General features: G+C 34.7%; 1 protein-coding gene across 2 annotated transcripts; it reads left to right on the top strand.

Annotated features, from left to right (window-relative positions):
* Positions 1 to 8,269: 8,269 nt before the first annotated feature.
* Positions 8,270 to 11,465, top strand: LOC144957502 (uncharacterized). Of its 2 annotated transcripts, XM_078888829.1 has the most exons (3): positions 8,270 to 8,477; positions 9,298 to 9,445; positions 10,127 to 11,465. In XM_078888829.1, exons 2-3 carry the CDS (start codon positions 9,364 to 9,366, stop codon positions 10,297 to 10,299), a joined length of 255 nt encoding a protein of 84 aa, XP_078744955.1. In that variant the 5' UTR covers positions 8,270 to 8,477; positions 9,298 to 9,363; the 3' UTR covers positions 10,300 to 11,465. The 2 variants fall into 2 exon arrangements, with proteins under 2 accessions (XP_078744955.1, XP_078744954.1); XM_078888828.1 differs by lacking the exon at positions 8,270 to 8,477 and having other exon boundaries at positions 9,180 to 9,445; positions 10,127 to 10,430.
* The last annotated feature ends 1,154 nt before the right edge of the window (positions 11,466 to 12,619 follow it).

Genomic DNA, 12,619 nt, shown 5'->3' with positions numbered 1-12,619 from the left:
TTTGTTATTAATTAGCTACGTGTTTTCATCAGGGGTTCATGACAGTGTATACAAGTGTGCTAATATAACGATGATTGATGTGTATCATTATGATAATTTCCATTTGGATCTTAAGTATATCTTACCTTATCTCATTACACGCAATTATGTTACAGAAACTTACAAAAAACAGTGAGATATTGTATGCAAAAATAAATTCTCCCGTCTCATTCTCTCCTCTCTCTCTCTCTCTCTCTCTCTCTCTCTCTCACTCCTCTCTTCTCTCTCCTCATCTCACTCTTCCTCTGTCTCTTTCTCTCTCTCTCTCTCACTTTCTCTCTCTTCTCTCTCTCTCTCTCTCTCTCTTTTGTGTGTGTGTGTGTGTGTGTGTGTGTGTGTGTGTGTGTCTTCTCTTTCACGCTTATGTCAGAACTGGTAATACATTCATATTATATACATAACATGCAAATATGTTATAGTAAAGTTACATAAAGTGAGATTTGCACATCAAATTTACTCTCTCTCTCCTCTCTCTCTCCTCTCTCTCTCTCTCTCTCTCCTCTCTTCTTCTCTCTTCTCTCTCTTATCCTCTCTAACACACACACGGACACGCACACATAAGTAGTAGTAGTAGTAGTAGTAGTAGTAGTAGTAGTTAGTATAGTAGTATTAAGTAGTAGTATGATAGTAGTATTAGTAGTTGTAGTAGTAGTAGTATAGTAGTAGTAGTAGTAGTAGTAGTAGTAGTAGTAGTAGTAGTAGTAGTAGTAGTATAGTATAGTAGTAGTAGTAGTAGTAGTAGTAGTATAGTAGTAGTAGTAGTAGTAGTAGTAGTAGTAGTAGTAGTATAGTAGTAGTAGTATTTAGTAGTAGTAGTAGTAGTAGTAGTAGTTAGTAGATAGTAGTAGTAGTATAGTAGTAAGTAGTAGTAGTAGTAGTAGTAGTAGTAGTAGTAGTAGTAGTAGTAGTAGTAGTAGTAGTAGTAGTAGTAGTAGTAGTAGTAGTATAGTAGTAGTAGTAGAGTAGTAGTAGTAGTAGTAGTAGTAGAGTAGTAGTAGTAGTAGTAGTAGTAGTAGTAGTAGTAGTAGTAGTAGTAAGGGGTGGTAGGGAGTTGAGGGAACAAAAGACACACTTCGTGCGCTTGATCCTGTATAAGAGGAAAGAACTCTACTGCCAACGTATATATCGATAACCTCCTAATAACATACAAAGAGACGATTTACAGTGGATACATTATCCCCATGAATAGGAATAATACATTTTACTGCACCCTTTCGGTTAAGGATCCCAGAGAGGGCCAAGGCAAAACCAAGCAATATAACTACCAGACAAGTCCATAAAGTAGAATGGAAGTGAAAACAGACGTTGCGGAAGTACAAATATGTTGTCTTGGGATTATAGGCATTTCTTAAGAGGTTGATTTCTTATTGTATGCTGCTGGTTCGAACATTGTGCTTATCACTCATGATTTCATGTTGAAATTTGAGAAGGAAATATTGACTTTACCAAAAAGTTAAGATGACTTTTGAATTTAGCAGGTCTGGTTTCCTATAAGGAGTGATACATTTCTTCTATCTCCATTATTTTGAGATATTTTAATCTTTTATACATTTTGCTCGTGATTATAACTATTTTTTGTCAACATGCAAAATTGCGTGTTTTCTGATGTTCACTTCTTTATTTTTCAAAGACCATTTGAAGAAAATGTCTGAAAAAAATTGGGTCTCTTCCCTGGAGTACTCTCTAACCATTGACGTGAATTACATGTCATTTTGTATGAGCATTATGTTTATAGAGTAATAGGATTTGTTATTTCGTCATGCTGGAGGCCAAAACATTTACTTTCGAGATTTTTTTGGGGAACTTCAACAGACTGTAGATTTTGGAAAGAAGTTGTGTCTGGTTCAAATCTTGTTATATTTTATTTACCTAGTCAATATGCTTTAAAAGGTGTTTCACAAGTATGATAAATCTTTTTAGTGGTTAGTTACATGAAGTCAAAGTTGAAACATTTTCTTACATCATTTGCAAGAAAAACATTCTAAGGTCGTGTAAATTGAATTTGCTCTCCATTCTTATTTATGTTTGAATTTTAAAGAATTGTTTTCCATGACTATCAGATGCTTTAGAAATATAGTAAAAATACATTTAAAATTCATCTTCTTCTTCTTCTTCTTTCTTCTTTTTTTCTTCTTCTTCTTCTTCTCTTTTTCTTTCTTCTTCTTCTTCTTCTTCTTCTTCTTCTTCTTCTTCTTCTTCTTCTTCTTTCTACTACTACTTACATACTACTACTCTACTCTTCTACATCTATACTTCTATCTACTACTTACTACTACTATACTTCTCTACTTACTACTACTACTACTACATAACTACACTACAATACTACTACTACTACTAACTACTACTACTACTATACTACTACTACTACTACTACTACTACTACTACTACTACACACTACTACGACTACTACGACTACTACTACTACTCCTACTGCTACTACTTCTACTCTAATACTACTATCTTCGTCTTTACTACTACTACTACTTCTACTACTACTACTACTTACTACTACTATTTACTACTACTACTACTACTACTACTACTACTACTAATTATATTACCACAACTACTACCACTACTCCTAATACTAATATATACACTACTACTACTACTACTACTACTACTACTACTACTACTACTACTACTAACTACTACTATACTACTACTACAAACTATTTACTACTACTACTACTACTACTACTACTAACTACTACTATACTACTACTACTACTACTACTACTCTACTACTACTACTACTACTACTACTACTACTATCTCTAGTACTACTTCTTTTTATCACTGTCCTACCGCTTGACCAATAGAAGCAACACAGAAAACTATGTGAAAACTTAAACGTTGGTTATATAAATCTATTGATGCAATGCGTTTAGTTGTTTTCTTTTTTTATCATAACACCTGCCAGCCGATATAACTTGTCAACACACAAAAGTATGTGTAACGTTGATTGTTTATTGTATTATTCATACTGTTAACAAATTTCAATCAACTCCAAATGAAAATCAGAAACTGAATTATTGAAAACAAGTACAACGGTGTCTACTCAGGCCTAAATTTGTCTACACAGGCCGCAATTCTTCTCTTCTTCTTCTTCTTCTTCTTCTTCTTCTTCTTCTTCTTCTTCTTCTTCTTCTTCTTCTTCTTCTTCTCTCTCTCTCTCTCTCTCCCTCTCTCTCTCTCTCTCTCTCTCTCTCTCTCTCTCTCTCTCTCTCTCCCTCCTCTCTCTCACCCTCTCATCTCCCTCTCTTACTACCATATAGCTGTATTTGGCTATATAAAACTATTGATGTCAACAGGATATAACGTGTAAATACACAAAAGTATGTGTTACGTTGATTGTTTATTGCCTTACTCATACAGTTTAGTAATAATTGATCATAAAAATGGATGATTAAAATAATAACTAATATCAGAGTGACGTCAATAAAGACCCAGATAACCACGAATCTCGGGCAGTCGTCACAATGTACACAATTATTATTATGATTGGCAAACATAGAAAACTACACATGTTTTGCAATCGATGGCATGTGTTTTAGTAAATTACGGACTGTTTTACCGCTTGATCAATAGAACCAACACAGAAAACTATCTGAAAACTTAAACGTTGGTTATATAAAAACTTTTGATGCAATGCGTTTAGTTTTTTTTTTAAATAATAACATCTGCCAGCCAGATATAACGTGTCAACACACACAAAACTATGTGTAACGTTGATTCCTTTAATAGTATTATTCATACTGTTAACAAATTTCAAGCAACTCCAAATGAAAATCAAAAACATTATTCTTGAAAAAAAAACAACTGTGTCTACTCTGCCCTAACCAACAAAAGGACAGTATCTGGGCTGACCCAGATCCAACCCGTTGCACGCGTGTGTATTTTGTACATACATAGGGAATACATGCTTCTGTAAAAATGTTTGAGTGGTCATTCTGCTGATTTGTGCATATTGCCTTTTACCACAATGAAATGACAATTGTTTGTAAAAATAACATGTAGACTATAATATATTCGTTTCGCTTAAGCGGTATAATTTAAGGTTAATAAAACAGTTCCTCCCACTCCCAGATCAATTAAGGAATAAATCAATATGGGTGAACTCATTCAAATCTCATCATGAGAACACTTTGTCACTACGTGGTGTGGCCTTGAGCAAGTCACCTCAGCCCTAGCTCAGTTTGTGGTCCTGCATTGCGGCAATTCCTGTGTTATTTCAGTTTCCCTTTAGAATAGACTCCAAAGACAAATTTCCTCCAGAGGTGAATAAAGAGAATTTATTTATTTTTTAATTTATGCTATTGTCAAAGACAAAAACCTTCAGAATTTTCCAATTTTGTATGAAAGTATCGGGATCCCAAAGGACAATTTTCTTAAATTATCATTCTTGTCATATTTGGGGAAAATTCCATATAACTGAATTTATTATAACTAATCGCTCATCTTGAGTTAAAATTAATTTCTAAGTATGAAAATTATGAAAAGTCATTTCAGTGGATTGATAGAGTGACAGAGGTCAATTGTTTCTTTCTTTGGATTAAAATTTAAAATAATAATAATAATAATAATAATAATAATAATAATAATAATAATAATAATAATAATAATAATAATAATAATAATAATAATAATAATAATAATATCTATTCTTGTCAGTAAAAAAAAAAACATTACTATCATTATAAACTGACATCGGCAATCATTAACCAGCGTGTCAAACTTCTGTCAAAGACTAGCATTTACATGGCCGACAGAGGTGTAAAAAATCAGTTTGTTAGTATTATAATACACCACCAACGGAGGCACGGAAAAAAAAACTTAAGAAAATCGCAACCTTACTTTTAATATTAATGACTTTCTTCAAATGGAGAACATGTTTTAAAATGCACAATAGAATATTCTTGACAAAGCAAAAGTTATAAACTGGAACATTATAATTCTAAAATGAATGACGAGAACTAGAAACTAGGAAAGACTGTTCCTTATCTAATAAAAACCAAAGGTCGAAAACGAAAGTAGACCTATCACTATCGGTAATGAGGCATTTGGTTTTTTTGGGTCACCAGGGAGACAGGCATGAGACAAAATAAATCATAAAAAATAGAGCTTTAAAGATACAATCCTTCCCTTTGGATAAAACACTATAGAGTAATTTATCTATGAGAAAAATATATATATATATAAGTATAATATGAAAAATTGCATTTTTTGTGATAATTTCAGATTTTCATTGAGAGAAATGGAATGCTCACCGCCCGCAAAGTTTTGTAAAAGATTTGCCTGACAGGGTTTCGAAACTTTGCCAGCATGTAAAAAATGACGTTAATCTACAAAAGAGACTATGGATATGATTGACCGATACAAAAAAAAAAATTCGTACTGCATCAAAGTTACGCATTTTGACTGGTATTTTTTCGCACAATTGGCAGATGATGAATTCAAATTTTACAAAGATAATAAAATAAAATATCCATAGTTTCTTCTATAGACAGTGATAAGAAGAGTATATGTTCCAAATTTGAAAGTAATCGGTTGATAAATAAAAAAGTTATCAAGGGCGCGGGGGCGCAAAATGCCATTTTTCGAAGAAAAATGATTGCGATTTTGTTCATCCTACCTTCAGTGAGCACCTTTTGAGTACGGATATCCTTCTTTTATTGCCCGGGTCTCTTCGACTGCCAATCTGTCATCACGTCTGGCACGCTGTGCCTCGAGCGATGCTTCTGTGGTTCGCTTCCTGGCCTGCTTAATCCGATTGGTGTCGGTAATCCGGAAGAATTGCTCACTCAATTAATCGCATGGTATTTGCATTTTTTTCTAAAACATCTCTCAATGACACTGTACCATCATTATATATCAGCACTGGCAGCCCCACAGAGATTTCAACAGTGTTTAATCCGTGATATGACATTTTTGGACATATTTTCGATACCAAACTATTCAACGACTCGTTAGCATTTTGCGTAAACCCGTCAAGGCAATTACGTAAAAGGTCGGGATGTGACAAGTCGCGGAAAACGGGCTTACACGCCTCCATAATCGCAGGTGATAGGCTATTGTCATGCGACCGTTTCGCAATCACCGCCCTATACTTACACCATTTTTCATCGCATAGATTATGGTACGGCTTCTCATCCGTGGATAGCTTATGGAAGTAAATGGCCCAAATTGCTTTTTGCATACCACTCAAGTCATGTTTATTGGCATGAATAGCATTGCCGTAATGAGTTTATATTTCATCTATCACTTTTATCTGTCAATCTGCCTTTCCCTCCTATTTTCTTCCCGTCACTCATTGTTTTTCCAGACATAGAATTTTTCACATTCCTAAGTCGGGTACCCATTCTTTTTTGTACGTGACCAGTACATTCCACCGTCTCAACTGTCGTTTCCCCATAAGGTTTAGAATTTTCTACGGTTCTAAAACTATTTGTATCCCCATCACCGATAAATCCGGTGTATCGCAAATGATGCTTCTCCATCTTACGAACTATTCCGAATCTTCCCATGCTTAGCTTTCCACCAATCGCATGACGTACATACCTTTGATTATACACCAGTATCGAGTGCTTTCCCTGTCGCACAACACATTGCGGTTACTATTCCACACTTTGCCGAGAACACCCTAGTCATGTACGTCCCGTCCACTGATACGTCAATGTCCTTCAAATCTCCCCCTTCGTCGCCCTTTTCTGACATTGGAAACTCAATTTTACCCGCCTTACGACAACTTTACAACCTGAGACTTCACAACAGCATCATGAATAGTCTCTTTTATTTTCTTAAAACTAGACTTCTGAACAGGAGGGGCTAAACTCATCATACCACAAAATCCTTGAAGTCCCCTATGCCCACCATCCACGTAACGCATCGCGATAGCTGCTCGCTCTACCATTCACAGAATGAATAGTAAGGCTACCAGTGTCATTTACATTTTAAGAGGATCAGATGACCATGGAGCTAACTGCTTACAAGGGCAATTTGTGGTATCGCAAACAAAACAAAACCTACTTCTTAATCCACGACGCTCAGTTTCTTTCAGTTCAACTTTACTATAACACTCATTACACACAAGTCTGGAAGAAATTTGTTCTTTTAAAATGCTTAGATCAACAATTCTAAACCCAATCTCACTTTCATGTTCCTCTACAACTTGATATAACATGTCGTTATCATCAGAATCTGATAGCTCATCCATCACATCATACATATTGCACAATTTCACTTCACATCGAGAATTGGGCGTGGCAGGCTGTTTTTCTTAACACACTTGATTGACTACATAGCCCTCATTAGCACATTTCAAAACAGCTCCATCACTCTTATCAACTACACTACTATCACCACTAACACTAATACTAATAGCACCTTTTTTCTCATTGTTTGTAACCGATTACCTTGAAATTTACGTTAACTTGGTCTGACACCACTGCGAGAACGATTTACACTCAAATCGACTTCAGACTTTTTCTTGGAATTCATAATGAAAAGATTTTTGATCAGAAACCGGCTTCAAAACACTGTATTCTTGAAGAACGATATTTAAAAAGGACGCTTTGAACTTCTCTTTTTGTTTATAAAAAAAAACAAAACTAGAACTAACACGAAGATTACCGGTCATTGTACTTAAGGACGGGTAGACTGGCAGGCTAGACGTCATTAAGTACGGGGAGCACAGGAGTCTAGCCGCACTTATTCTGGGGCCTTGACCCCTGGTCGTGTCAAAGGTCACATCCGGTAAGTCGACCGTGGTGCAGGGTTGCCAGATTATTTTTCAACAAAATGCCAGGGAAAGACTCACAAAATGCCAAAACACTCAAAAAAATGCCAAAGTCTGTTGACTCCCACCCCACTAAGAAAACTACTCACTTTTGATAGACAATTTACTATCATATCCTGGTGGCTTGCGTGTTTTCTTTTCTTTTTTAAAACTTACGAGGATACTTGTCGAGGGCTGAATTTGAGTGAATATCTGAGGGAGGCAGGGCTAGTTCAGGGTGTGAGTTTTAATAGCAAAGTTTCCCGATGTGAAGAGATTTTTTTTTACGCGTTTAGAAATAATTAAGAAAAGGTGTCATTTGAAGTATAATATACAAGAAAAGAAAATGCCAAATGAAAATGCCAAATGCCAAATTATTTTTCTAATGCCAAACGGTTTTCAAAAATGCCAGATTTTTGGAATCTGGCATTTAAAATGCCAAACTGGCAACCCTGCCGTGGTGGGCCGTGGCGCCAACCGCGAAGCCATGATTGTTTTCTCCCGATTTACGAGCATCATCAATTTCAATACGTAGTATTTCAATAATGGCCATCGCTATTGGTGACAATTTTTCATCTTATCAACAATTGCCAAAATGCAGTTAAGCAATTGGAGACTGAGACTGACACCATTTTTATTCGTCAGGATTCTGTAAAGGTAAGAATTTGTCTTTTCTTCTTTTCTTTAAAAAAAAATTCTCAGTCAAGGCTAGGACTAGGACAGTAAAAAGTATTCGAGCGGTGGCGATATTTATGATGAGATATAATATGAATGAATGAGAATGTAATTGTTTTGTAATATCAACACGCCTTACTGACTGGCGCGTGTGTCTTGTGTTCTGCATTCCAATGTGATCTTTATATGGATTAATCCTTAGATGATTTTATTTCTAGAGTACTTGTGTAACTGTAACTGTAACAACTGGGTTGGTGACAGGTGGGCAGTTTAGTGAGCAGCAGCAGTGGTAATGGAACTCAAATTGTGATCCACTCGCCCAGAAGTATAAATTGTTACTGCAAATTGCCGAGCACGTTGGTGGTGGGGGGGGGGCAGTAACTCTAAAATTGTGGGAGTTGGTAAACGTCCAGTTTTTGGCATTCCAGCATTAATTTAAGCTAATTAGTGGCTGTGACCCGATTTTTAGAACTTTGGAGTTGGATTGAAATGCCTCATGATGATGATATTGATAATGACAATGACATGTGTCACATAGTCTGTAGATATACAGTATTGTCAAATAATGAAAAACAATAGGGTATTATTATCATTATTAGTATTACTTTTTTTTCAATTTATTTATTATTATTATCATTATTATGATTATTATTATTATTATTATTATTATTATTATTATTATTATTATTATTATTATTATTATTATTATTATTATTATTATTTATAATTATTAACTTAAGCAATGGCATTGGTATGTGCCATTTTCACTGCAGTGAATTTAATTAATTTTTTTTTTCGACAGCCAACAGGAAAGAATTCAGTTGACCGTACTGGTGTCCTGACAATCAAGAAAGATAGCTGGCTCAAGATGTCTTGTGGCAATCTTATCAATCAGCAAACCATCATTTGTGCCAGCAGAGCAGAGTATCTGCAAGCACTTTTTGAAACTGGTTAGTATTGATTTCAAATCTTCATAGCGTCCTTACATTTTTATTGGTCAATGAAGTACACTCGAGCACGGAAATTTCGAACAAGTTGGGACCACGCCTATTTGTTCGAGATTTTCGTGTTTTCGAGTTTTCCAAATTTGAGGATTTTAGGGAGGTAAATGAAAATGTGGGTGGTCTTGATAAAATTCATATGATTATAATTCTCCGTTATTATGAACTCTGTCGAGAGTTGATAGTGAGACATTCAATTTCCTTTTCTCGGCCAGTTCAACACAATTCGCGAAAAAAAAAAAATTCAATGGACCACAAGGGAATGTCCAGTTTGTTTGAGATTTTTGTTTTGCCAATACTAATGTAATAGAGGGTTTAAAACTGGGCATTGAACCAAGTTTGAGATTTGCATGCTCGGGTGTAAATGCTCATTTTTCTTAATGAAATTGACAAAGGATTATTTGAATTGAGTTACTACTGCATTTATGAACTTAATAGAGTTTGTTGCCAAGAGTTTTGGCCTGTGGATGTAAAACCAATGAAATTTCAACTGTGTTGGTGAGAACGATGACCAGTTAAAAAAAATTGGTATGTGAATGATAAATTCATTTTATGACAATGATTTTAATTTTATAGCCATGTCTAAAATTGCTAATGAAAAGTCTCTTTTATTTCCATTTTTCAAACCAGAACAAGATCAACCCTCTTTGTGGAATTACAGAAACAACAGTCGCAAACAAGTGGTGTTGACTTTTTTCCTGGAGGCGAAAGAAAATTTTTCTCCTAGGAGTTTGCGAAAGAAAATTATTGCTTTTTATTCTGAGCTAGATCTATTATCACCATTCAGCTGTTTTCTTGTCTAAAATAGATTTGATTTTGCAGTTCAAGTTGATTACATACTTATCTCACAAGCAGAAGCCTATTTTAAAAATTGAAAAATGAGGGTAGTGCGTCAAAGTCAAATCATATTTTGCGAAATCATATTTCGAGAATTTTTAATATATCAAGGAATCAACTGATAAGTAATCTGGTAAATAATTAGTTTTTCTGATTACAATGATGAATCCGTAAGGTATAAATAAACTCTGACCATAAAATGAAAGAGTACGGAAATATTTTAATTTTTCAGCATTTATTTTCTTAGGGAATGGGTTAGCGAATCATTTATACATTTTTTAGACAGATCAATCTACTCAATTTTCGTCATTTCTTGTCCTATGACGCTCATTATTTTGAAAATTTTATGGATCAGCTTATGTCGAATTAGTGCTTTCTCAAATTTCCGTTTTATTTCATTCATAACAATCATACATGTCATTTTCCTTTAGATTGTTTTCAAATATATTCAGAATCTTTTTTGTGTGTTTTGCATCATGACGGAAGTATTTTGGGGGAAATTTAACATTGTAAGATTTTTTAATTTTAAAAATTGATTTTTTTTCCTGCCGATAAGCGCCACAATTTCAGTCGAATTAAAAAACATATTCTAAAGAATTTCTTTTCAAGACCAGTGGTAAACTCTTCCATCATTATCTAGTTATTTATGTAATATACATTGTGTGTAAATTTGAAAGAAATTTATACGCTGGTTTTTGGTTCATCTATGTTAGCAATTTTAGTTTTAGGGTTTTACATCTAATTTTAGCCTATAGGGTGCCTCTTTAAAATGTAAAAAAATATATTAAAGATGTTTGTTTTTTTTTTGTTTTTTTTTTTTTGGGGGGGGGGATTTTTTGTGTGTTTAACATCAATCACATTATTAGTTTATGAGATTAACTATAAATCATAATTGACCACCAAATTATTTTTAAACAAATGAAAAATGGATGTCAACAACAACAACAAATTCTAAGTGGTATGGGGGTTAGCGAATCAATTATATATTTTTTTTTCAGAATTTGATCAATCTACAAAATTCGACTATTTACTTGTTCCATATATATTGATTATACTTTGGAATTTTGATGGACGTTGTCTGAAAAATTAGCTTGTTTATCAAATTAAAGAAAGATTTTGTTTTTTCTCAAAATTCCATTTTGCATCATTTTCTGATTTTCTAACATTCTTCATTCATATCTGGATTATTTTCCATCAGATTGTCTTCAAATTTGTCAGAATCTTTCGTATGATGGGTTTTGCATCATGATGGCTTTGACTTTGGGCTAAACTAAAATTTAGTCGTTTTAATTTTTAAATTGGATTTTTTTTCCTGTCGTTTCATGAGTGCCATATTTTCAATCGTAATCGAAAAACAATTCCTTAAATAATTTTTTCAAGACTTGCTAAACCTATCCATCATGATGTTGCTCTTGCTGTAGGAAACTGTGTGTAAATTTGGAAGGTATCCGTTGGGTTTTGGTGCATCACTGTAGGAATTTATTTTTTGGGGGTGAGAGAATGAGTAAAGAGCCTTTTACAAGAAATCACTCGAACCCAGGACCTTCCGATATGAAAGCAAGTGTCATACCATAAGACCACATTGCTGCACATTTAATTTTTTTTATGGTGTGTGTTCGTCATCAAATTAGACCTCCTACCACCTAAAAACAACAGGGGAATACCAATATTGGCATTGCAATAAACAAAACGGATTTTTGACTATAGGTCCCCCTTTTAAGGTGGAATATTTCCTAGCTCAGATGGTTTGTTTAAGCGGACTGTAGTGCGTTCCACTGTGGAGTTTTTTTTTTTCATAAAATTGTATTCACTGTCAGTGGTGACATATAATTTTACTGCCTAGTTTTGATTTCCATTACACACTATCCCTACCACTACCGCCAGTGCTTTTACAGACTGAGTCCCTATCATCAGGGCTATTACGCACTGAGTCCCTACCACCAGCGCAATTAGCCATTGAGTCCCTACCACTAGTGCTATTAGCCACTGAGTCCCTACCACCAGTGATTTTGTAGACATTGAGTCCCTACCATCAGTGTTATTAGCCACTGAGTCCTTACCACCAGTGATTTTGTAGACATTGAGTCCCTCCAGTGTTATTAGCCACTGAGTCCCTACCACCAGTGATTTTGTAGACATTGAGTCCCTACCATCAGTGTTATTAGCCACTGAGTCCTTACCACCAGTGATTTTGTAGACATTGAGTCCCTCCAGTGTTATTAGCCACTGAGTCCCTACCACCAGTGATTTTGTAGACATTGAGTCCCTACCATCAGTGCTATTAGC

This window comes from Berghia stephanieae, chromosome 12, assembly GCF_034508935.2.
Source record: "Berghia stephanieae isolate SIO BIC M18660-M18661 chromosome 12, UCSD_Bste_1.3, whole genome shotgun sequence".
In the NCBI taxonomy this organism is placed as follows: domain Eukaryota; kingdom Metazoa; phylum Mollusca; class Gastropoda; order Nudibranchia; family Aeolidiidae; genus Berghia; species Berghia stephanieae.
This window is presented reverse-complemented; position numbering and strand designations above follow the sequence as displayed.